The 27,006-nt window shown below is 40.3% G+C and overlaps 1 protein-coding gene across 2 annotated transcripts in view; it reads right to left on the bottom strand.

The window, feature by feature from the left end:
- Positions 1–15,386, bottom strand: part of LOC136862753 (dual specificity protein phosphatase 23) — a 78,730-nt gene extending 63,344 nt beyond the window's left edge. Inside the window, exons 1-2 of one of the 2 annotated variants that reach the window (XM_067138983.2) lie at positions 15,079–15,386; positions 5,009–5,069 (exon numbers count right to left, since the gene is read on the bottom strand). In XM_067138983.2, coding sequence (XP_066995084.1) covers positions 5,009–5,069; positions 15,079–15,369 — 352 coding nt within the window. In that variant the 5' untranslated portion in view covers positions 15,370–15,386. The remainder of the gene's footprint in view (positions 1–5,008; positions 5,070–15,078) is intronic. The other variant, XM_067138982.2, reaches the window with a different exon arrangement.
- Positions 15,387–27,006: the final 11,620 nt, after the last annotated feature.

Below are 27,006 nucleotides of genomic sequence, written 5' to 3'. Positions count from 1 at the left end.
TGTTTTTCCGCGGTTTCCTATTTTCACACCAAGCAAATGGGGCTGTACCTTAATTAAGGCCATGATCGCTTCCTTCCCACTCCTAGCCCTTTCCTATCCCATCGTCGCCATAAGACCTATCTGTGTCGGTGCGACGTAAAGCAACTAGCAAAAAAAAATCAAACAAGATGTATTATTAACAATTACTGTGATTTTCAAAACAATGGGAGGATGTAAATGCACACAATATATCATCCATAAGATTTTGCCTTCATAGGTGCATTCATATTTGATGGGTATCTGCTGAGATATCAGACAAACTAATTTTTTTTGAGAGGGGATAGCGGCCTTTTGGAAAGTTGCAAGGGTGGCGGTCAGGAAGACTGACTGAAATGACCTTACAACACCACTCATTATGGCTTAGTGTTATTGATCCAGGTGCACAGCTGAAAGCAACAGGAAACTATAGCCGTAACTCTGCTAGATTTGTAGCATTCTGTGCTGATTATGGCTTCCTTCTGGGTAAAGTATACTACATAGGGTACAGGATACATAGCCTCCCCACTCCGATCTCCACATGAATAACAAAATTTTTCGAGTCAGACCGTGAAATCGTCATGGTGGGTTAGAGAATCTGAAAGGGAAATTTAGATAGACGGAAACTGGAGGTAGTTGGTATCAGGTTTGTTGGCAAGAACTTCAGGATTTCTGAACAGGCAACTACAGAATTATTTACACGAAATCAACCAGGGGAAATGAAGTAGTTCGTTTATTAATGAATAAGAAAATAGGACAATACGTAAGTTACTATGACTATGGATTGTTGCTGTCTAGGTAGACACCATGACACCAAGCCAATCACAGCGTTGCGGTTCACATTTAAAAAAAGTACCGATATATGAAGACATTAAGGATTTTATGCAATATGTAAAAGGAAACGAAAACTTGTAATGACACACTGGAATGCAGTGGTAGGCAATGGAAGGTAAGGTAGTATGAGAATATGGACTGGGACAAAGAAATGAAAGATGATGCAGTCTGCCCTGGTCAAAATGTAGCCCGAGATAACATTGTTCAAAACCCCAAATGCATGGACAAGACCTGCTGACACTAGAAGGTACAAATACCCTTCATTCAGAAACCAGGTGTTGGATTGCAAGATATTCCCAGAAACAGATATAGACTTCAACCACAACTTGGTCATCAAAAACTGACTGAAGTTGAAGAAAGGAAGGAAAACAGTGAGAGAGATTTAGAAAAGTTGAAGGAAAAGAATGAAAGGGAATATTTCAATGAATATGTTGCACAAGGACTAAATGAAAATGGTGAAATACAATAGAGGTAGAGCAGACAGACCTGAGGAGGAGATCAGCAGGGCAAGTGAAAACAGAGAGATAAAATACAAATCTGTGGATAAATTGTAAGATCCTAGCCTTGAATGAACGACATGTACAAGAATAGAAAAGTGAGGAGCACACAACGAAATACAGGGGGGCTAAGTACAGTAAAAGTAGACAAAGTCTAAGGCAGTTAAGGAGGAACGGTTGACGAAGAAGTGTGAAGATATTTAAGATTGTGTAGATGCAGGTCAGGCAGATGCCGCAAACAGAAAAATCGAAGAAACTTCGGGAGGAAAAATTAAATAGGTACATGAATATTAGGACCTCAGATGTAAAACTACTTCCAGAGATAGAAGACAAGGCAGGAACACGAAAGGAACATATTCAGCAAATATATCAAGGGAGCGTAGATGACACTGTAATGGAAACAGGATATATTATCGATGCTTATGACAAGAAAGACCCAGAGGTGCTGACAAGTGTGGACACTACAGCAACAATGGTTTAGTTTCTTACATGTATAACATGTTAATACAATTTATTTACAAGATAATGGAGAGAAAATCTGAAGCAAAAGTTGGAAGATCAGTTTGGCATCTGAAGAAATGTAGGAATACACACAGCAATACTGACTCTTTATCCCATCCTAGATGAATGAATTGAAATGTTAAAGGCCAAACTTTTTTTTTACAAGTTGCTTTACTTATAAGCTACAAATTTCATTTTTGTTCCGTACTGAAGTACAATTATAAGAAATAAATTGTCAAAGATGGTCAACTTTTTCAATACAATATAAGTCAATGCTTTACGTCGTGCCGACACAGATAGGTCTTATGGCGACGATGGAATAGGAATGGGCTAGGAGTACGAAGGAAGCAGCCGTGGTTTTAACGAAGGTACAGCCCCAGCATTTGCGTGACATGAAAATGGGAACCCATGGAAAACCATCTTCAGAGTTGCCGATACTGGAGTTCGTACTCACTATCTTCCGAATGCAAGCTTACAGCTGCGCGCCCTCTACAGACAACTCGCTCGGTGCCACACATAATGGCACTTGACATGAAAACAAATCAGTCACCACACATCTGAATTTAAAACAGTTGCCCAGGGGACAGATTCCCTATCAACTGTTTAACTAGTATCTTCTTAAATCGTTTCACAAAATTTGGAAATCTATCGAACATCTCCATAATTCCTCTTCATATAAACAAATATTTGCCCCAATTTATCCTCTAGAATCACAACATTATTTTCATATTGTCATCTTTCCTACTTTTGAAAAAACTGTTGAAACTTATTCACCTACTAATGTCATTACATGTCATCTTTCCTCTAACAACCCAGAACATTCCACTTAGGCGAACAGCTCAACTTGTTTCTCCAAGTATTCCCAGTCCCAACCTTGTAGCATTTTCGTAACACTACTCTTTTGTAGGAATCACTCAGAATGAAACAAGCTTCTCTTCTTTTGATTTCTTCCAGTTTTTGAACCAAGTAATCCTGGTGAGGGTGCCATACAATGGAACCAGTCACTAACTCTGGTCTTACTAGAGACTTATATGCCTTCTCCTTTACATCCTTACAACAAACCCTAAACACCCTAAAAACCTTATCATGAGGTCTAATCGAAGCAAAACGTACAGTTAGATCGAGGAACAAATTGCACTTTCAATATACAGCAAACTCTCAATTATCTGGGCTAATCACCAGACATTTTTGTGCTTTTTAATGCACATTGAATCTTATCATAATAATAATACAGAACATACAATACTGTTTGAAAATGCAACAATGTCAAACAATTAACACATTCTATATCCTCTTTTATCAATAAAGTAGGCCAATTTAAAAATTACTTACGTAAAACACTTGAGGTTGTAACCGTACAACAGGGTTACAGATTTCATTCAGTATTTATTATTATTATTATTTTTATTATTATTATTATTATTATTATTATTATTATTATTATTATTATTATTATTATTATTATTATTATTATTAACCCGATTCATTAGATTTTATATTCTGTTTCTCATCACTTAGACTGTAATAATTAGGCATCACGCATATTATTGTATTTAATCATAGTTTAAGTGAAATTTGTTTGTAATTATTCTGTATTGCTGTAAGTGAGATTTGTTGGTTTCATATAATCATGCTATGGCTTGTAACTCTGGCTAGATGAGCTGGCATAGTATTTTGCAATCGAGGCTATGTTTAACTGAGAATGTTGTGTGCAAGTAGAATTCCCGGTGACGCATGAAACTTAGTCATCTGCAATCCGCTTGGGCACGCTTAGACAACACTTGACTGATGACATCAGTGCGTGGGCACGTGATTGCGACCAAGTGTCAGTATTCGCCAGCTACTCTATGTTGAAATGGAAGGGATGAACAGAGAGTAGGGAGATGAGTCGTCATCGCGAGGTTATAAAAGTCGATGCAACGGTGGTGAGAGGTATTCAGATCATATCGTGCAGATCATATGTAACAGTCAGATGTATCAAATGGAAGAAGTGGTCTTAGTGTGATGGTCAGAGCTAAGAGTTGTGTTTTCAAGAGGTCTTGTAATAATCGAGGAGGTCTACAAGTGGTGGTTGTATCCGAGCAGAGACGGGTACTATGCTGATAAAGAAACATCATCTTCTTGTGAGGATGGACTTCACAAGATGTTTCAATAATATTTTCCAATTTCTTATAATATATTGAGTGGACGTAATTACATTGGAGCTCCCTACACGCGTACATGGTATGTAGGCCAACTCCTTGTTATATAAGAAGATAACAGCAGACGGCTCCCGACTTCAGCTCATAGGTTTTCCCAAGAAATTCAAGTTCAACAGCGGTGTATGCAGACATCAGGTAATTAAAGCATCAGACATGTTATGCATTCATAACATGAAGAAGAATGTAATCAGCGGCGATATCACATCTCACTTCAAGTTCATGCCAATAGCTTTTTTTGTTTAGATTAAATTTTCCTTTTATTTTTACCGCAAATCTCACTATATATATTTTTTTGTTAAATCAAAAGACGTCAATGCTTGTTCATTGTGACGTAAATTATAGTCATAAACTCAGTTTTATTTTAATTATAATAAGTGATTCCAGCTCCATGTACAATCCCCAATTGTGGAAATGCAACAGTAATTTAATATTGTCCTGATCCATATCCCTGTATATTGCCAGATATGTGAGTTTATCACCTCACGCCTTGAGATAATTGATATAAGAGGTATGCTCTACCGAATTTTGTTGTTTTTCTTAAAAAAGCAACTGGCGCTCAAACAAATGTTATTTATATTGTGTGGAAGATATGAAGGTATAAGAGTAGTGGTTGGAGTAGTCACAAGGTACAAAACATGAATTCTAAGAGTTTCTGTTTGCTATTTTGAATATAGGGCTATCTTAACTGTCTGAACACCAACCACATAATCATCCACTAATTTCTTTACTGATTCTCTGTTAATTAATTTAAGCTTTTATTTTATAGTTAAATGCTTTGTAGCCATAACTGGGATCACAGAAAAAAGAACTGCTATACAGTACATTGTTTAGTGTTTGGTTCTTGAACAAAGCTTGTCCCCAGCACACTTGCAATCGACAGCGTGCTCGAATTTCAAGCGTACAGTTCACACGTATTCAAAATGCTGTGACAACAATGAAGGAAATAAAAATATAACAAACCTCGGGGGTGCACAGATAACTCGCAAACTGGATAATCTGCACCCGGATAATCAGGAGTTTGCTGTAAATGAAATTAAAGAAAACAATATGCTATTTGATTAAGTTTATAAACTATTACCCAAATGATATTTAAAACAGAGTTACAGTATTAGAAAGAAATCATCAACTCCCCTCACCTCATTTCCCCGCCTATTCATAGCAACACTCTTCCAGCCTACAGGACGCTCCGTCCCTCCTGAACAGCTATTCAATTTAACCAAATGTTACTACCACGAGTGCCGCTTAATAGGGCACACATATCTTATTATCTTTCCGAAGGATACAGCAGGGAACTGAGTAACATATTAAAAACTTATCCATTAAAAACTCACTTTCACTTACACAATACTTATACTCCCCATTTCTTTTATTTTTAGACTCAACACACTGGAACTTTCGTCGGATTACACGTTCCATAAAAAACGCAACTGTTATCTGAGAAGAGTTTCCCTTTCGACATTTTACTTATTTTAAAGAAAATTTTAACAACAAAGTAAATTCCTTGATTTGAATTGCTATAAAATCATTCTAATATTATCCGACTGGATTATATCTAATAATAATAATAATGTTATTTGCTTTACGTCGCACTAGCTATTTTTACGTTTTCGGAGACGCCGATGTGCCGGAATTTAGTCTCACATGAGTTCTTTTGCGTGCCAGTAAATCTACTGACACGAGGCTGGTGTATTTGAGCACCTTCAAATACCACCGGACTGAGCCAGGATCGAACCTGCCAAGTTGAGGTCAGAAGGCCAGCGCCTCAACCGTCTGAGCCACTCAGCCTGGCTAGATTATATCTTATATGATTTTAAAAGTGTGTGTTCATATAGAGTGCAAGCTTGGTGCTCAACATACAGTTTAGTTTACAGACTCATCATCCACGTAAGTAATTGTATAGTTGTCCTTACAAGATTTAAATACAAGTGTGTGTCGACATAGACTGCAAATTTGGTGCTCAAGATACGATTCAACATAAAGACATTGGGTGGTGTGAATAAAAATGAGTCTAAGCACATGAGCGTGTGCTCACCGAGTGTCTGAGTGTCTCCCTGCCGAAAAGCTTCCACTCCACATTTCTGGTGAATAAAAATGTAGGGTGGAAGCACAGCGTAAACTTGAGTGTCTGGAGCAGCAACTCAGTGTCAATGATTAAGGTCGTGCACGTGCCATGTATACTTTGAGGGCTTCCGGACAGTTCAATGCTCAACATGGCAGAAGATAATGTATAATTCCAGTCCGCTTGTATCTCCATTTTAAAGGAACATACAATTCTGTTTTCAAAGTCACAGTTACCAGATAAGAAGCATAAGAAAACAAGTGTAATAAATGCAGTTCAGTGTGAACTACTTGCTAAATTTAACTTAAATATTTCCGCCTAACAACCTTTGCTAAAAATTTACAAAACGTTAAAACAAGACTGAAATATAGTTTTAAAGCGTACTGGAAACAAACCCACATCGTTAAAACTAATGGGAGAAGCGGCAGATGAATCTGATGCATGGGGAGAATAACCCTACCATCGTCCATCTGAGGAAAACATAGCCTGAAAATAAAGACATTAAAAAATTGAGGAAAATGGTATAATGAAAGTAATAAAAAATTCATAATGATGCAAATAGTATATTGACAATTGAACGTAATTTTAAGGAGCCAGATCTGCAGGTGTCGTCATCCCTTCGACTTCCAACAGAGGCGTCGTAACTCTGCAAACATCGGAGTTCCTCCAAATTCGAGAGTCAGGGACAGAGTCAGGCCATAATACATCTACACTGGTTGAACTCTTCCTTTCCATTGCAAGTTGCCTGTACATTAATGCTAGGGTCGCCTTTTCTGTAAATGTAGGCCTACTCATTCTCATGAACATGTGGCTTCTTAATTTGTACATGAGTAGTGTCTACAGCTCCGACAGCATAAGGGCGCTAAAACGTTCTTGCCACTTCCTGTGCTTCCTTGCATCTGAGCAACGTTTGTTGGAATTTTATCTAATAATCTGCTTTCATTTCTATTCATGTCAAACCTGCGCAAATGTTTTTCACACAGTGCTCCGAGATGTCTTCACCAACTCCACACTGAAACCCAGGGTCAGTAACATAACGCAAGAAGATTCTCATTTTTTTCTTCATTTGTTAGTGCACCACCTCTGGTTTCTTCGGATAGCCCAAGGAAATGCTCCGCTAACCATTCAACATGCTCCTTACTGGAACTATATAACACTTTCTAATCAAGTTGAGAAGATTCTCTGCGAAGTTCTTTTCCGCTTAACCACCATCATAAACTCTGCCATGCTATTGAAATTGACACTATCATTAGGAGTCACCTACTGAATTCGCTCAAGGAAACATGAGCAAGCGCTTACTGGAATGAGTGCCTGTTTTATATTTATTCACCAGAAATATGGAGAGCCCACTCTGCTACTCGAGTGACTGGAGTGTGTGCTCAAGGTCACAGGTCTGCTGTGAGTGACTGCTACCACCCGGTGGTTTTTATTCACCTCATTGCGAGTGCCCGCTCTACATTTGCGAGTAAAGAGTGCGTGCTCATTTTTATTCACACGACCCATTATCTTTTAAAAAACCAAATATGTAATAATATTAAGTGTTGTTCTTGTAATCTTATGCTTATCTTTCTAGGAAGTGAAGGTGTCTCCATAGGAGACGAAACATATTCCCACTAATATATAACTGAATATATGAGATAAAGCATTGAACAGCTGGACCCTTTCATTTTAGAATTTCATAAGGTCAAACTTACTTAATGCCGCAAACAACGCAACCAACCTACACAGGATGTCATTCCCCTTCACGACAGTTCCCACTCAAATACTGCAGTTCTCACTCGCCAAAAATTGGAAGAAATGAGATAAGAAAGAAGGGTTACCTATAACCTGTACTAAAATCAAACTGCAGTGATAAGAACTAGCGGATATTGAAGAGGTTGCAACTTGCAAGGTTGCAACTATCGAGAAGGAGTGAAGCAGGTTTGCAGTTTGTCACTGCTGCTTCTTAACGTTTCTTTAGAACAGGCAGTAAAGGAAACTGGAGAGGAATTGGGAAAAATAATTCACAGTTCAAGGAGAGTGAATCAGAACTCAAAAATTTGCTGATGACAATGCTATTTTATCCAAGAACAATTTCTTTGCTGGATGTTCAACGCAGCAGCATTCAGTTCAGAAGATTTAGATTTAACTCCCAGCTGGGCCAGGCACTTAAGCAGTGTCAATTTAATTCCTGTGGTTCAGGGACTACATGTAAAGTGTTTGTCTTACTACACACCTCTTCATTTACACAGAACATCCCTCACTGCTAACCACTACAGAAATACATGGTATTTCAATAAACACCTTCGCATAGGTTTGACATCAAGAGGGGCTGTTGTTGTTAGTCGTTTAGTCGCTTTCGACTCTCCGTGACCCCATAGACCAAAGTGCGCCATTTCTTCCTGTTGTATACTATTTTCCGAAGTCTTTCTAAATTGAGAGCCGTGGCTTTCTTGATGCCATCAATCCACCTCATCCGTTGTCGCCCTCTTCTCCTGTTACCATCAGTCTTCCCCAGCATTAAGGTCTTTTCCAGTGAATCATGTTTCTCATAATATGACCGAAGTACTTTAGTTTTTGTCTGAGTATTTGACCTTCCAGTGAACAGCCTGGGCTGATTTCCTGTAATATAGACTTATTAGATCTCTTCGCAGTCCACGGAACTCTAAGGAGTTTTCTCCAACACCATAGTTCAAATGCGTCTATTCTTCGACGCTCAGCCTTTCTTACTGTCCAGGTCTCGCTTCCGTACATTGCTACTGGGAAGACCATAACCTTCACTATACGAATCTTCGTTCTTAAGGTTACGTCTCTACTCTTGAAAATGTTATCAAGGTTGGCCATTGCCTTCCTCCCAAGGAGCAACCGTCTCTTAATTTCATGGCTGCAATCGCCGTCAGCATTTATTTTGGAGCCCAAGTAGATGAAACTAGGAACAACCTTTATTGTTTCACCATTTATATGCCAGGAGGTGATAGGTTTAGTTGCCATGATCTTTGTTTTTTGACATTCAACCTTAGTCCAGCTTTTGCACTTTCTTCTTTCACCTTCATTAGTAGATACTTAAGTTGTTCTTCACTTTCTGCCAACAGGGTGGTGTCATCAGCGTATCTAAGGTTATTTATATGCCTCCCACCAATTTTAGCTCCAGTTTGTTTCATCTAATTTGGCATTCCTCATCACATACTCTGCATATAAGTTGAATAAATAAGGTGACAATATGCAGCCTTGACGTACACCTTTCTCAATCTTGACCCATTCAGTTGTTCCATATATGGTTCTCACCGTAGCTTCCTGATCAGAGCAGAGATTTCTCTTAAGGCAAATAAGATGATCTGGTACTCTCATAGTCTTGAGTACTTGCCACAATTTATTGTGGTCAACATAGTTAAAGGCATGAGCATAGTCAATAAAGCATAAGTATAGGTCTTTCTGGAATTCTCTTGCTTTCTCCATAATCCAGCGAATATTAGCAATTTGATCGCTGGTTCCTCTGCCTTTGCGGAAATCGGCTTGTTCTTCAGGTAGTTCTCGATCTACATACTGCCGAAGCCTATTTTGCAGGATCTTGAGCATAACCTTACTAGCATGCGATGTAAGTGCGATTGTTCGGTAGTTTGAACATTCTTTAGCACTGCCCTTCTTTGGAATGGGATGAACACTGAGTTTTTGCAATCTTTTGGCCACTGCTGGATTTTCCATATTTGCTGACATATTGAATGTAGGACTTTCACAGCATCCTCTCCTTGGATTTTGAACAGTTCTGCTGGGATTCCATCATAACCACTTGCCTTATTGTTTGCAATACTTTCTAGGGCCCACCTGACCTCACTTTCTAGGATATCTGGTTCTGGCTTTGACAACAGAGCAACTTCATCATCAGGAGTATTCCGATCTTTCCTATACAAATTGCCTACATATTCCCTCCACCTTTCTTTAATCTCCTGTGCTTCAGTAAGATCTTTTCCATTTTTATCTTTTATTATTCCAATCTTCGCCTGTAATTTCCCTCTGATGTGTCCAATTCTTATTTAAAGATCTCTTTTCTTACCCAGTCTGTTATTTTCCTCAACTTCCTTGCACTGTTCATTCAAAAAGGCATTCCTATCTCTTCTAGCTAGTTTCTGAAACTCTGCATTTAATTTAGACATCTTCGACCATTCCCCTTTGATTTTTGCATTCCTTCTTTCTTCTGCTATTTGTAGTGCTTCACCCGATAACCATTTGGCCTTCTTCTTGTTCATTTTCTTGGGAATATGCTTTTCCGCTGTCTCCTTAACAACACAGCGTACTTCTGACCATAGCTCTTCTGGGACCATATCTCTTAAATCTAATCCATTAAATCTGTTTCTAACCTCTACTGTATATTCAAGAGGTATGCTATTTAGGTCAAACCTGCTTGATGGTTTGGCTTTGTCAATCATTTTTAATTTGAGCCGGAATTTGGAAATTAAGAGCTCGTGGTCTGATCAACAATCAGCCCCAGGCCTTGTTTTGGATGACTGTACAGCGCTCCTCCACCTCTGACTACAAAGTGTGTAGTCAATCTGATTCCGACATTTACTATCTGGCGAGGTCCAGGTGTATAGGCGTCGTTTGGGCAATTGAAACAGTGTGTTGGTAATGACCAGTGAGTTGTCTTGACAGAATTCTAGGAGTCTCTGTCCAGCATCATTTGTTGTCCCAAGGCCATATTTTCCCATTACTCGATCTACAGTTTGATTTCCTACTTTGGCATTCTAGTCGCCAATAATGAAGACGACAACCTTCTTTGGTGTTAACTGTAGCAATTCTCGTAAGTCTTCATAGAACTGGTCAATATCTTCCTCTTCAGCTTCGGTGGTTGGAGCGTAAATTTGAATGACTGTGATGTTAAGATGTTGGCCTTGAAAACGTACAGACATCATTCTATCAGTTTTAAAATTGCACCTCATTATAGTGTTACGCACCCTGTTGCTAACTATGAGGGCAACTCCATTTTTTCTTTGGTTTTCATGTCCAGAATAGTAGACTATGTACTCATCTGTAGCAAATTCACCAATACCAATCCATCTCACTTCACTTATTCCCAGTATATCGATGCCCAGTCTCTTCATTTCTCGTTTGACTATATCCAGCTTTCCTTGATACATGGATCTTACATTCCAAGTTCCTAAACAGTAGGCCTACTGTTCCTTGCAGCATCGCACATTTCTTGAGGCTTCTCTCAACGTCGTTCCCGCCGGAGATCCGACTGGGGAACTTGAAACTCCGAACATCTTGAGACAATGGCTAGAAACGGGGGTGTGATGAGAATATATAAACTCACCAAGAGAGTTCACTTAGCCTCTCACACCTCAATTCTCCAAATCCTACCTACGCGTGGTGCCCCTGTTAAGCTGAGCAACCCAGTGGAAGGTTGGGTTTTCAACCCCAGCGGAAAAATGGGTCAGTGAGCCAACAGGAGTGGAGGACAGTGGAAGGCAACGGGAAACCACCACTGTAATGTTCCCAAGAAAACCCCATGGCCGTAAAAATGGGTCAAGTCCACAAATGTTGAACCTATGGCAGCCGTGACCCCAACATGGTGCAAGGAACGTAGCAGGGAGAGGAGAGAAGAATATTGGGTAAATCGTAACTAACTAGTTTGCGAAAGTGACGTTAAGAATGCAACATGCCGCAGCTCACCCTATGTCACAGCGTGCTACACTTGGGTGTCAATTTGTGAACTTGGGACAGGCTAATGGCAAGACCATTGGTCTGGATTGGTTAGGTCCAGTTAGTGACAAGACCATTGGTCTGGACTGGTTAGGTCTGGATAGAGACAAGACTGGGGACAAGGAAAAGGGGCTCTGTGGGTCTTAGCCCAGGTTAGAGCCGCAAAATGACCCACAGGCCTCTAGTATCCCCTGAAACAGTACTGGCTGTTCATAAGCCCACTGGTTATATAAAACACCATTAGCTAGGGACAAGTACATGAGAGAGTATAAGTTTAACTAAAACTGTCACAAGCCAGGACAATCCACTTTCGAATTTTGCGGTTTCATTATTTTCATGCAACGTGGTAGCAGTGGCCAAGACACGATTAGAGCTCTATTTTAGGCAATCAAAACTGCCCTGCAGCTAATTGCAACACATAAAATAGCTACACACGACAGATTTTTGTATTGTCAATTTCATTTTTCTATATAATAAATATTTCTAGGAGCTGGCTGGTGGGTCCCTGGCAAACATAAACTAAGAATATCTCCTCTCACATACTTAGGTATTGTTTCACATAATTATTTCACAATTTTTATCCTCCTAAAAATGCGAAGTAGCTACGAAAGTGTAATCAAATATTATTTTATCTGATTCTGCAGAAGATTGAAGGAAACTGCTGAATGTTGTGGGGATGATCTATGAGAAAAAGTAAAGCAAAGCAAAGCAAAGTCATCTCCGTACATGCCATAAAGGCCCTTGGAGGGGTGGAAGGTAAAGGCTTCCACTATTCGTAACCTCGGCACTTGATGGGGTAGAGTGGTTAGCTTTACGCCCGGCCACCTTTGCCCCCTGGAATTAACCTGGTACTCATTTTTGGTGTAGGCTGAATGAACGTTAGGGCCATGTGCACCTCCGGAAGTGGAAATCTCGCTTCTTAAATTTTACGACTTCCTGACGGGGATTCGAACCCACGTCCTTCCGGGCGAACCGAGCACGCCTTTATCGCCTCGGCCAGGCAGCCCCTATGAGAAGAAGTGCAAGATGAAAATAAATAAATTGGTTCGTACCCCACTGTCAGCAGCGCTGAAGATGGTTTTGCGTGGTTTCCCATTTTCACACCACGCATTTTTACTAAGGCCACAGCCGCTTCCTTCCCAGTCCTAGCTCTATCCTGTACCATCGTCGCCATAAGACCTATCTGTGTCGATGCGACATAAAATGAAAAATAAATTTACAGCAAAAGTAATGGAAGGTAGTCAAATGATATCAGGTGATGCAGGAAATGAAGTCCTAGAGAAAGTAAATGAATACTGTTACTTGGAATAACTAATGATTTAAAAAAGGATGACGTAACATGTATACTAGCCCAAATAAGGAATATTTTTCTGGCTGAAAGAAATTTGCTCATCATAGACAAGGATATTAAAAAAGTGTTACCGAGTACTTTTGTGTTGCACTTGGCTCTGCACGGACAATAACTGACATAGACAGAAAGGGAATAGTTGCTTATACTGCTGAAGTCAAGATGGGCAAATTGAATTACAAATAGAGAACGAATCAGACTCGTGAGAGGTTGGCAAGATTTCTATGGAAGTTGAGACAGATTGATAGTACACATCTTGAAACCCCTAGGGCTTGTTCAATTGGTTTTGGAGGGACATACAGGGGGAGGCCAAGACAAAGAACATGAAGAAGTTAAGTGGATGTAGGATGAAGTAGTTAGGTATAAATTAAGAGATTAGCACCGGATAGGATATCATGGAGTGCTTCATGAAACCAGTCTTTTGAATGTTGACCCAAATGAGATTACAAACAATAAACAAAACAAAAAAATATAGCAGCAAAATTGTCATATTTGGAATCCATACTCTCGAAGGTAAATAATGCTGCTAATATTGGAAAAACGTATCTGACTGGAATGGTTAAGGGAGGAAATCTTTGAATGCTGGAACAGACTGGTTACTTTGATTTTACAGCAAAGCATGATAGGCGAGGAAAGCATGGAACCGAGCTCGATAGCTGCAGTCGCTTAAGTGCGGCCAGTATCCTGTATTCGGGAGATAGTAGGTTCGAACCCCACTATCAGCAGCCCTGAAGATGGTTTTCCGTGGTTTCCCATTTTCACACCAGGCAAATGCCGGGGCTGTACCTTAATTAAGGCCACGGCCAATTCCTTCCCACACCTAGCCCTTTCCTGTCCCATCGTCGCCATAAAACCTATCTGTGTCGGTGCGACGTAAAGCAACTAGCAAGAAAAGAAAGAAAAGAAAGCATGGAAGTTACAATGCCAAGTACAGATGTTACAACTCTAATTTAGTAGGCCACACACCCTTCGAGAGGCTCTTAACTATCGTCACGGCGCATACTGCCCGCACGACAAGAAACATTATATAAATTAGTAGCTGTAACCTATCTTTGCAAAATCCAGACCAAGCTCTCTCATGAGAACAGTGGCCCCCACCTTCCCTTCGACTATCGCCGCGGCGCATACTGCCCGCATGGCAAGGAAAAAAAATAATATAGTAGCTGTAACCTATCTTTCCAAAATCCAGACCAAGCTCTGTCATGAGAATAACATCTTTGCATTGTAACTTCCATGCTTTATGTTGTAACATCCATGCTTTCCTCACCTATCGCAAGTTCCATGCTTTGCTGTAAAGTCAAAATAACCAGTCTATACCATAACATCTCTGGAAACAAAGATGGCTATCATGAATACATCCTCAAACTCTTTATGTGCAATTATTACCAATATTACCCTCAAAATCACTAAGAATGCAACATTTCGGGACCTAGTATTATTCAAAATAGAGTCCAGAACACATGTGAGTAATTTTCAATGCAATATAATTATTATTTCCAGTCCCCTAATTCTTTACGGGAGCCGTATAGGTTAAGTGGTGACTCGTGTTACGAAACCTTGAGTACCGGTTACTATAGGTCTGCCCCTGATGCAATAAGGGATTAACATTATTTATGTAGCTTTGCGTGTCATTTTCACTACCGTTCTGTATTACAGCAGGTGTTGGAATTTGAATGGTCTGCGTCTAGGCATAGTTCGTGTCAAAACTGCGACTACATTTCCGGTCTCTTTTCTTAATTTTTGTCAATCACCCTTGCTTACCAGGAGAATCAGGACAATATACTGTAGTATGAGGGCCAGGAAAGCAGGAGCTTTGGCAAGTTCGTTACCCCACATGGAAGTTTCACCAAAACAAACAAACATGCATGATCTTAATCTAACTCCTTACGTTACGGTTGGATAATTGAATTCTCCCTTAAGACAATTACCATCACAACTTTAACTCACCTTATTGTCCATGAGATATCTTTTGCAGACATCAATGAATTCATAAATCTGAGAAATCGTCGGGGGTTCAAATTCCTCAATAGGTATTTCAACCCAACTTAGCTCTGGGAACGCATGTATAGGAGGTCTCATTTCGGGAGACAGTGTAACAAGACACTTAATACCTAGATCCACAAGGAAGCGAAGATTTGCTGGCGTCTGCGGCCAAGCCATAGCCGCAAGTTTATTTTCATCGATCCAAGAAAAGTTCCACGGAGAATAACTGCATCCCAAATCTTCCACTTTTGACATACTAACACACCCTTTCTACCGACCTGGATATATTCAGAATCAAAGAGAATATGTAAGAGTTGACACTCAACGTTATTTTTAACTCCTGTATACAACGGCTGCCGCAAATACTGCCGGGAATTGCATGTTAGCGCCTCTGGCGGTCGTAGGGTAAAACTAAAATTACCGGGCGGGCGATTTAAATCGTTTAGGAAGTCGGGTACCCAGGTTCTCATCCTCCCTCCACTCTTAAATATATTCATTTCTTTTCTTTCATATCTTTTTTCTTTCCTTTCTTTCTCTTACTTTTTTAAATACTTCATTCTGAACAATGATACACCTGAAGGTTGGCCTGTGCTTTATTATTATTATTATTATTATTATTATTATTATTATTATTATTATTATTATTTATTTATTTATTTAATTTTTTATTTTTTCTTGCTGGAGAGAAGAAGCTTACCAGCATGTGCTGCTTATTATAATTTTATTTTTTACTAATTCACAAAGCCATGAAGGAAGGGACTAACCGGACTGACCTTTGCTGCTTTTTTCTGCTGAGGAAAAAAGAAGCTAACTTGCAAAGGAAGGAAGGAAGGAAGGAAGGAAGGAAGGAAGGAAGGAAGGAAGGAAGGAAGGAAGGAAGGAAGGAAGTGACCAGAAGGTGAGTGGGATTGGCAATCCTTATCTCTGGTTATGAACTACGACAGAAATAGACACTAACATCACCTCGCACCTTGATCCCCTTTAACACACACTGAGCCAACCTCAATAGTCAATAATATCAAGATATGCCACTTATGCAGGAAATGAAATATAAATACAATGTAAGAAAGAAAGCTATACACAGGAACCAAAATGATTAAAGGAAACTCATATGCTAAGGAGGGAGTTTGTAGGATTCAAAGGTAAATTGAAATTAAACATGATCTTTTGATTTATGGAGCTATATTCTACCTACTATTCACAGTATTACAAGTATAAAAATTGTGTAGAAATTTCCACATTTTTTTGTGATCATAGTATATCATAATTTCATTAAGTTACGTTCAGTAGTGTTAATCATGAATTAATATTCGTCAGCCAGAAAACAATACAATACAACACAAAATCATTTATTTATGAAAGAAAGACTGGAACTGTCAAGTTACAACATAATACATTTCTGCAGTCTAACGTTGCACTGACACGTCAAAAGCTTATGGCAACAACATTTGTATTATCTCAAGAAACTTACTATATGATACATCTTTCAGTCTGTCAAATGAGGCATGAGGAATATTGAGATTTGTACTTCTTTTGTATCTGCTAGAGGATGACAAGTCTCTGGCAGAGTAGTGTTTGAAGAAACCAAGACATGATAGATGATACTCTGTTCCTACATATTGCATCAAAACACAACATATCATTCAATCAGTCATCTGCATTCAGATAATAAACAATGTTAAGGTACAAAATTGTATGCATTCCTTGTATTTACAGTACTTAAAATGTTCTATTTTATGTGACAGTAAGGTATATCTAAATTTCTCTGCTACACGGAAAAGGATAGAATCATGAATATGTTTATGGGCTTAAAAGACAAGAAAGCGGTTACAGATTCTGTGATTGTTCCCCTCTTACAACATGCAGGAAGTACAAATAATGATTCCTTTCAGTACATCCGCAGGGGAGGAGTTCCAATAAATTGAAAGAAATATGTAGCATCAGGATCTACGTACAATCAAGGCCCCACACCGCTGGCTGCGCAGTAGCGTGTGACTGAGGAAGAGCTGTCCATGCGCGTATCGCCATGTTGCGGGCACTCCACAGTCCCCGAGGAGACCGTAGTATGGAATTCATGCATTAACTTACATTACGCACGATTGAAAACACCTATCGACAGGTTATTTTTATTCCTGCGATACATGATAACACGGTAAGAACAGATGTTCATCGGATACGTACAAAATAAAATGTTAAAAAGGCACCGCATTAGAAAGCAGAAGATCCGTACGGAAATTCCCGTCAGTTCGCAAACCAAAACTACTGTACTAATTTTAAATCAAAAGCCTCACAGAAGTTATACAGAGCAATAATCCTGAGGTCTGAATACTACAAGTGGACCTTGAAGTGTGAAAGTCTGTGTGTTCCTTCACATTAATCCCCGGTAAGCTATAATACTGGCATTCCAAGCATTAGGGAATCTTAGCCATTCCCAAGTCCTAATTCATTAATTATAAATGGCACAGCATACACCGACTAACGCGAATACACGCAATAAATATACCGTATAAGAATCAAGACGTTAATAACACGAAAATGATACTTGTGCATACAAAGTGAACACATTTACATTGTTATTGAACTAATCTCCACAAATAGTTTTGATAGCTAGCCTATAAGTAACAGGCGTAATAAATCAACATTTATAAAATTGGATAAGAAGACTTCAAAATACACTACTAATGATAGTAAATATATACCTAGGTAGATAAACAAATGTCTTAAATTTAGAGAACACTCTCCAGAAACAGAAAAACATTGTATACCCGTACATTAAATTAATAATCTTCAAAAAAGAATATGTAGCTAATATTAGGCCTACTATAATGATCATATTTGTAAATGGTGCTATTTATCTCATAATTCTATATGTCTCTAACAATGAAAAGAATACCTAGCTTAGTTTGCGTTTCTCTGGGTTAAATATATTTTTAGTAGTTGGTTAGGTTTAAGAGAGGAAAAATATATCATTTAGGATGCAACATTCCCTCTCAGACTATTCTCATCTTAAATACCAATATTAGGCCTACTGATTTTATAAACTCGAACTGAAAGGAGATTGTCTGAGCACAAATTAAAATTGAAAATGTATTCTAACTTTTCTATTACAGAAGCATTATGATTCATATAAGGAAGAAGATAAAGGAGCTTGAATATCAAGCATAGATGAATATAACAGTTAAACAGATAGTTTGATTAGTGTTTTCTAGTGCAAAGTAGGAGTCAGCCTAGTCAAACTTCTCTGGAGCAGCATATTTAACAATTCTTTTATTATAAAGGAGATGTGAAAACACGGATAATGGTGTCAATAAATCATTTTCCTGATAATTGTTAATAATTTGAAGCCATATTTTGACCTAAAAATAGAAGGCTTTATCAAGCTTTATCAGTCATATTTTCCAGATTCTAGGCCCGTGTTTATCGAAATTTTAATACGGTTACACAGTCTGTAAGAACAAAATGTGCGCTTTTTCAGAATAGATGTTTGGTTCTTAAGAATTGTCCCTAATGAAATGAAAGACGCCAAGAACAAGAAGCAGCCTAAACATTGAGAATGCCACGTCCATACATCCCTGAATCCACCACTCTGTAGTCCATTCTCGATTATGGTAATATTATAACATTTCAATTTCTACTCACTTGTGAAAAGAAATACCAGCGCCTTTCTGATAGCGATTTGTACCATTGAAAGCTGCACAATAGGTAACCATCGTAAATAGTTCTCCACTCCACACTTTAGGCGTACGGCTTAACTTAGGCCTACTCTCCTTTAATATCGCCGATCAATGTAAGCTCGCACTTATCACCAAAAATAGTTGCCAGTACTATAAATGATCACATAACACATAACACAACCACAGATCCGCTAACCGATAGGAATCATCATGAAAAACACACAAGGAACTGTAAACATAACCGCGTATTAACCTTGCATTCGAAATTGAAGTGCCCGCAACATGGCGATGCGCGAAGATATTCAATTTTCCTCATAGCACCAGCGCGCTCTGTGAGTCTAGATAAGTAATATTAAAGTCTTTGCGTACAATAATATGGCAGCTGATCCAGCACAAAACAATCCCATGCCACGTCACAAGATAGCTCAACCTATTAAGATCTACGTCCAAGAAATTGGTCGCTAATTTATGTACAGTATTATGAACAATATGCTGCTACCTTCCGCTACATTACCGTGTACAAGGGGCTTTGCTGTGACCTAGTCAAAATGCCAGTCAAAGGCAATGAAAACTCACTTCAAATACAGTGCCATTTGTACCTACTGTATATCGAAGGTAGAAATCTGTGTCAGTGGTTGCAGAGTAGGCTAATCCGTGGTCTGACAGCACTGCACTCCGACCAGCCAACCGAATAAAGGAGGGGTGGCCATGGCTTTACCATGGCTCTACACCTCTGCATTTGGGACACAGAAAGAGGCTGTTTCACTACCACTGGCTGTCCTGGGAATGGTTTTCCTTTCGCCTGCAGTAAGGCAAATGATGGGACAGTTCCTAGTATATGTCATGGCCACCAAACGTCTCGCCTTCACTACAAATCTCCTTGCCTAAGATGATGATGCTTGTTGTTTAAAGGGCCCTAACATCTAGGTCATCGGCCCCTAATGGTATGAAATGAGACAAAATATAATAACAATTTAAAAGTACAAAATCATCTACTGACCAGGGTTCAAAACACAATGGCGAAGAATGAATAGATTGATATGAGTTTAGAACAATCAGTGGATCCGACCTGAAATGCCCCACATTCCCAGCAACTAGCGTTAAGCAATAGTATTACTGACCAAGGGACTGCTTCTAAAGCACAATCCTGAATCGATGATGCTTGTAGTCTAAAGGGGTCCAAAAACCAGGTCATCAGCCCCTCATAATGGTACTTATCGCTGGGAAAGTAGAACCATGGTATTTGTCATGTTGCGATACTAATCAAAAGTAGCGTTGACTCGCAGATGGTACTACTCACAGGTAATGTAATGCGCACATGTAACACACACCTATGGCGTTTCTCACATTGCGGCGCCATTTACAGGCAACGCAAACCTATGGTGTTCCTCACCTAGGTGTACTAATCACAGGGACTCGTACTATCCGGTGGTGTTAAATTTTCGTAATTTCTGTCACGAGAAAATGGCTGAACAGAATTCAATGAAAATTGGTATTTTATGTCGGGGAATATACCACTACAATATAGGCTATAAATAATTATATTACCGAGCTCGATAGCTGCAGTCGCTTAAGTGCGGCCAGTATCCAGTATTCGGGAGATAGTAGGTTCGAACCCCACTGTCGGCAGCCCTGAAAATGGTTTTCCGTGGTTTCCCATTTTCACACCAGGCAAATGCTGGGGCTGTACCTTAATTAAGGCCACGGCCGCTTCCTTCCCACTCCTAGCCCTTCCCTGTCCCATTGTCGCCATAAGACCTATCGTGTCGGTGCGACGTAAAGCAACTAGCAAAAAAAAAAAAAAATAATTATATTCACCCTGGATGATAGGTCCTATCGAAAAGAACTACATAACAAAAGTTATAAAGAATGCAATTTCCGATCATTTATGTCTTATTCAGTGTTATCGCACCGACTACGATAAGAGTGGTGGTGGTGGTGATTATTATTTCAAGAGGAAGTACAACTAGGCAACCATCCTCTATATATTAGTAATCGGAGAGAAGAAATCGAAGGGGGTCGACACTACGAAAAAATGAAGGTATTGGCCTAAGAAAGACCAGGGCCATGAAGGGCGTGAAAATAAGACTCTCTAGGCTTCCATACGTAATACAGTCGGGGTCAGAAAGAACAGGTGGTGACCGAGGTAGATGGGATTTTGATAGATGAAAGTGAGGAGCCTGGCACAAGTGAGTGGAAGCAATGCCAGGATTCACCTAAGGGCTCCACGGACGCCTACCCAAGCTCGGAGCCCCCATGGGACCCTTTATAGTCGCCTCTTACTTCAGGCAGGGGATGCCGTGGGTGTTATTCTACTACCCCCACTCACAGGGGGAGAACTATGGTAAGGAAAGTTTGTACTATTGTTACCATTACATCAAATGAGTTACCAACATCACAAAATTCACAAATACTAATTTAGTTACTTGGACACTGAATACATACCAGTACGTATTTCTGTAGAGGAAGATGTGCATACAAATTGCAAATAAGGGAGGATAGAGAGCATAACATATTTCCTGTGTTCTGGTGAGAAAATTTTCCAAAATGCAAAATTTTCAGTGAAAATACCTTTGTTAGAAATGGATGCTTAAACCAAAACCAAGACTTCTTTATAAAATTCATCCAGACAATATCACATGACACTTCCACTTCAGTATTTGATCATTATCACAACAGAAATTATGAACTCATATAAAGGAACAGACTACGAGGACAGTAAACCACACGTTTGAAACTTTCATTGTTCTGAAAAATAACGCCACAGTTTTTCACTTCCCATTCAGCAGATATGCTTAATGCTCCTTATAATATTAATAGTAAAAATAATATTACTGATAATAATAATAAAAAAATGTCCCATGAAGTTTAAATAAATTGTTCGATTATACAACAACTCTACGGCAGGAATTTATAAAAGTCATTATGAATGCAATTAAGACAAATGGAGTCTGAAACATGCAGAAGTTGGGCATATTTTGAATTAGAACACAGAACATGAACATACATGTTTTCCACCTTTATGAACAATTATAATCATGTTATGGGCTTCATAATGATGTCCCATTTTTTTTTTTTTGGCTATGAGTTTTATATAGCACCGATTCATGGCAACGATGGAATGGGTCTCAGAAGGAAGGAACTGTGGCCTTAATTAAGGTACGGCCTTAGTATATCTGCCTGCCTATTGCGAAGAAGGGAAACCATCTTCACTGTTGCCGTCAGTGGGACTCGAACACACCACTGCCCAAGCGCAATCTCACAGATATGTGACCACACTGTGTAGCCTACATGCTGGGTGTTTACAAAATTTAAAACTTTAATACCCAATCATTACGATTTTGTGAATTGAAATTGTTTAATTTTAAGTCTTCAACAATATTTAACCCATACACGGTGCTCTCCCTAGGACCTTTCACTGACCGCCCGGCTATCATAACCTAGATATCTGCTAGTTATATAATATTTCAAGTTGCTTTACATCGCACCAACACAGATAGATCTTATGACGATGATGGGATAGGAAAGTGCTAGGAGTGGAAAAAGGCAGCCATGGCCATTAATTAAAGTACAGCCCCAGCATTTACCTGGTGTGAAAATGGGAAACCACGGAAACCATCTTCAGTGCTGCCGACAGTGGTTTTTTTGCTGGTTGCTTTACGTCGCACCGACACAGATAGGTCTTATGGCAACGATGTAATAGGAAAGGCCTAGGAGTTGGAGGGATGCGGCCGTGGCCTTAATCAAGGTACAGCCACAGCATTTGCCTGGTGTGAAAATGGGAAACCAAGGAAAAACATCTTCAGGGCTGCCGACAGTCGGATTCGGCATGCAAGCTTACAGCCACGTGCCCCTGACCACACGGCCAACTCGCCCGGTACAGTGGAGTTTAAACCCACTATTTCCTGAAAAGCTCACAGCTGCGTGCTCCTAACTCACTTGGTTTACGTAATATTAATACATATTTCAGTCATTGAAAATCTACAACCTGTTTTCCAGTCAGTGACCGGGTCAGGTATGGAATGAATGAGGCCCAATCATGCGACGAGGATAGCAATTTTGCCGGTTGTCAAAGCCTGTCGCACTCCTCTGGGACAATGATTAATGACCGACAGAGTAAATGATAGTGGAGAGTGTTGCTGGAATGAAAGATAACAGGGAAAACAAGAGTACCCGGAGTAAAAACTGTCCCGTCTCCGCTTTGTCCAGCACAAATCTAACATGGAGTGACCGGGATTTGAACTACGGAACCCAGCGGTGAGAGGCCGCCACGCTGCCACCTGAGCTATAGAGGCTACATCATTTTCAGTCATTATGTGTTCCAAATTAAAATGTAAACACTGTAAAACTGTTTATTTAAATGAAAAAGTCTTCATTATTGTCAGCATAATTGCGCGAGTTAAATCAGTAGTGTCATGCGCGAACAGTGTCTGGTTTAGCGTGAAATAGCATGCAAGCAGTCGATTCCGCGGGACGTAACAAACCTCTCTGGCTCTTCACAGCAACCGAGTGATTATGAACGAGCAGTAGAACACTAGAACTTCAAACTACTTTGTTATGTCTTCCTCGTGATAGAGCTAAAATAGTTCATTTTTCCTGTTAATGTTTACCTGTCTAATAATATTGTTAGTAGCCTGAGGGGAATGAGTTGAAATTTTATCATATTTATTTTTTACATAGTATCCCCTGGCTACTCATTCCTGCTATTTGTGGGAGCCTGGTAGCAACACACTTGCCACAATTTCCAAGCCGGTTCTCTGCAAAGCACAACTGACATCCTTTATCAAAACTTTCAAGTTTCTCAGTGGGTACAGTGACTCTGCAGAAAAAGTAAGCAACAGGTTGCTTCCATTTTCTGAAGAGACCTCTAACCATGAACACCAAGGCATGATCAGCTTTTTGCTAGTTGCTTTACGTTGCACCAATACAGATAGGTCTTATGGCGACGATGGGACAGGAAAGGCCTAGGAATGGGAAGGAAGCGGCCGTGGTCTTAATTAAGGTACAGCCCCAGCATTTGCCTGGTGTGAAAATGGGAAACCACGGAAAACCATCTTCAGGGCTGCCGACAGTAGGGTTCGAGCCCACTATCTCCCGGATGCGAGCTCATAGCTGCGCGCTCGTAACCGCACGGCCAACTCGCCCGGTGGCATGACAGCAAATCTGTTGGTACATCCGAGGTGTTCATAGTCTTTGTACCCACCAATTTAATCCAAAGCAACATTGTAATGAAGTCTAGCAGACAAAGAAACTTAATTAAAAATGAGGGACCGAACTTTTTGATCACTAGCCTACTCACAGTTCTGACTCGAGATTCTAACACTTTGAAGAAAGCCGTGCCAATGCCTGTAGGAAATGAAAAGGAATTAAGCATTTTGGTAAGGGTTCAACAGTATCACTATTGGCTGTAGCAGTAGAAACAGTGGTAGAAGTAGCAGCAGTACCGGTAACAGGAGGAGTGGAGGCAGTGGGAGCAGCAGCAGCGGAACTCATAGCAGCTGAAGGACCTGACCGACGTCCAGACTTATGTCGAGGCACATCTATATGGGTAAAAAATATCACTAAGGTATGAATTTTTTCTCCCCTACTAGAGTGAATGTAATTGTTGTATGTCCGGCGCTCCCTTCTCGCTCCGCCAGCCAGCTGCACGCGCGCCTGTGTATCATTCTGCTAGCTTCGACGCGCAGCCCTCAGTGCGCGTGCCTGACCATCGAGTGTACTATAAATAGGAGCTCCCGGCCTGCTCACTTGCCCACTTGCCCCGGTGTCCAGCTCCAGAATACACCCTACGTCGAGCACGGAGGCTACTCCTCTTGAAAATGTGCTTCGACCAGGTGGACTGAATTTCTGGCAGTACGAGGTTTCACCTCTGGTCACCGCTCCCTTACCTGTTTCCGCTGCCTATGTTCCGTAATTCTTTTACAAGCCATTTTCATTCCCTAATTTATGCAAGCTCCCTTAGTTTCGCTAGGTGGAATTTCTTCAATCAATTGAACTTGCTTTTTAGGAATTCAGGCACTTCAACAAACAAGGACTCTCATGAACATTTATGTTAGTGTGCCAGATAGTTCTCGACTATCAACGTGTCAATTCACAAAGACTATCTTTTCAAGATAGAAGTGTATATAAAGACTGCAAACCTGTACATATTGTATAAAGACAGACTTTTCTCAAGATTCAATATTCCTTTTTGCTTCAAAATAAATTTCAGTTATTTGTGTAAATATCATAAAGTGAAGCAAATAAAGTTGTGTTCTGTAAACTTCAACCTTGGTTACAACACAACTCTATGGCGACGAGGTAAAAAAACAGCGACACTACAATTCATCGGCCCCAGTCGCCAACTCTATGGCGACGAGGTAAAAAGCAACAAACTACTATTCTTCGGTCCCAGTTGCCAACTCTATAGCGACGAGGTACACACGAAACCAACACTACAATTCAACGGGCCCAGTTGTCAACTCTACGGCGACGTGCTAAACAACAACGACACTCCAACCAGTTCTGACACACAGCTTACCTTACTCTTTCCTGCACGCATCTCGCAATGGCTACTGCGGAACAACTCGCTACGGTCTTCCAAGCCTTACAGCAGCAACAACAACAGTTTATGCAACAACAACAGGCAGCATTAATTCAGGCTATTCAAGCTATTTCTGTCTCTACACAGCCATCAGCTATTCCTCCGTTCTCTGCTTTTGATCCGGCTAAGGAAGAATGGTCAGTTTATTTAGCCCGCTTGCAACAGCATTTCATCTGCCATTCTGTCACAGACGATCACCGCCGCCGCGCACTATTTCTTAGTTCGGTTGGCAATGCTACGTGTGAATTACTACGTAAATTAAGTCCAGAAGAACACTTATCTGAGGTACCCTTCACGCAGCTCTTAGCCCGTCTCACGGAACACTATGCCAAAGCTCCTCACATAGTGGCTGCTCGCTATAAATTTTTTCAGAGCAGAAAGCAACCCCATCAGACACATACTGAATGGATAACTGAATTGCGTGGTCTAGCTAAACCCTGCCAGTTCATCTGCTCCAAGGACGGTTGTGGTTCATCCTACACTGATTCTCTCATTCGGGACATGATAATTTTACATACTCCTGAAGACAAAATACGTTTTGACGCTGTCAAGCATAGTAACCCTTCATTAGAAGACGTCCAGCGTATTGCTACGGTTTATGAGCTTACTACCAAGACTGCCGCAGCCATAGCTTCTCCACACCAAGTTGCACAAGTCTCACCTCAGGCCCGCAAGTCCTCTGCTACAGTGAACCGTACGGATAAGGCGCTCTCCACCAAGCATTCTCGCCAGGTTCCCTCTCGTCATGCTACACGGAAGCCCAATTCTAAAAGCACCTCGAAACTCCTGCCTTCCTGCCGAGGTTGTTTCAAGCATCATGAACGTCGTGACTGTCGTTTTTTCACAGCTACTTGTGAACGATGTAATAAACTTGGACACATTCAGACTGTCTGTCAAAGTTCGCCCCGCCCTGCTAAGACTACTGCAGCGCGCCGGAAGCATATACAGCCCCGCCAAGACATGGAAGTTGATCAGATCAATCTTATTCTGCCCACAAAGGATTCTCACAAAATCATCATTCCTCTCTCATTCTCTGATCGATCTGTCGATTTTCAATTAGACACTGGATCACCTGTCTCTATTATTAACCTGACTACCTACCACGACTTAGGTTCACCTTCATGCTCTCCAGCTGACATCCAGCTCGTGACATTTAACAAGAAGAAAATTGACATCAAAGGTCAAATTAAGCTTCAGGCTAGTTATAAAGGAATTCAGAAAGCCATTCCTCTTCTCGTAGTTAACAACTACACTGCATCAAACATTATGGGCATGGATCTATTTAACTTATTTGGTTTCCAGATACATGACAACATTAACGTCGTATCTACATTGCATCCTACTTCTGACGTTACCGCTCTCCTAGCGCAGTTTCCTGAAGTCTTCGACTCTCAGCTCGGAACAGCAAACGACTATACAGCTCACATACAGCTGAAATCCGGAGCTACGCCTCGCTTCCTCAAAGCACGTCCAGTACCCCTAGCACTTCAAGACCAGGTCACGAAAGAATTAGAAAGATGGATACAAACTGGAATTGTAGTACCAGTTACTTCTAGTCAATGGGCTACTCCACTTGTGGTAATCAAGAAACCTGATGGTAATGTTCGACTTTGTGGCGATTTTCGATCTACAGTC

This window comes from Anabrus simplex, chromosome 2, assembly GCF_040414725.1.
Source record: "Anabrus simplex isolate iqAnaSimp1 chromosome 2, ASM4041472v1, whole genome shotgun sequence".
Taxonomy (NCBI): domain Eukaryota; kingdom Metazoa; phylum Arthropoda; class Insecta; order Orthoptera; family Tettigoniidae; genus Anabrus; species Anabrus simplex.
The sequence above is the reverse complement of the archived record's forward strand: the minus strand, read 5'-3'. Positions and strand labels throughout refer to the sequence as shown.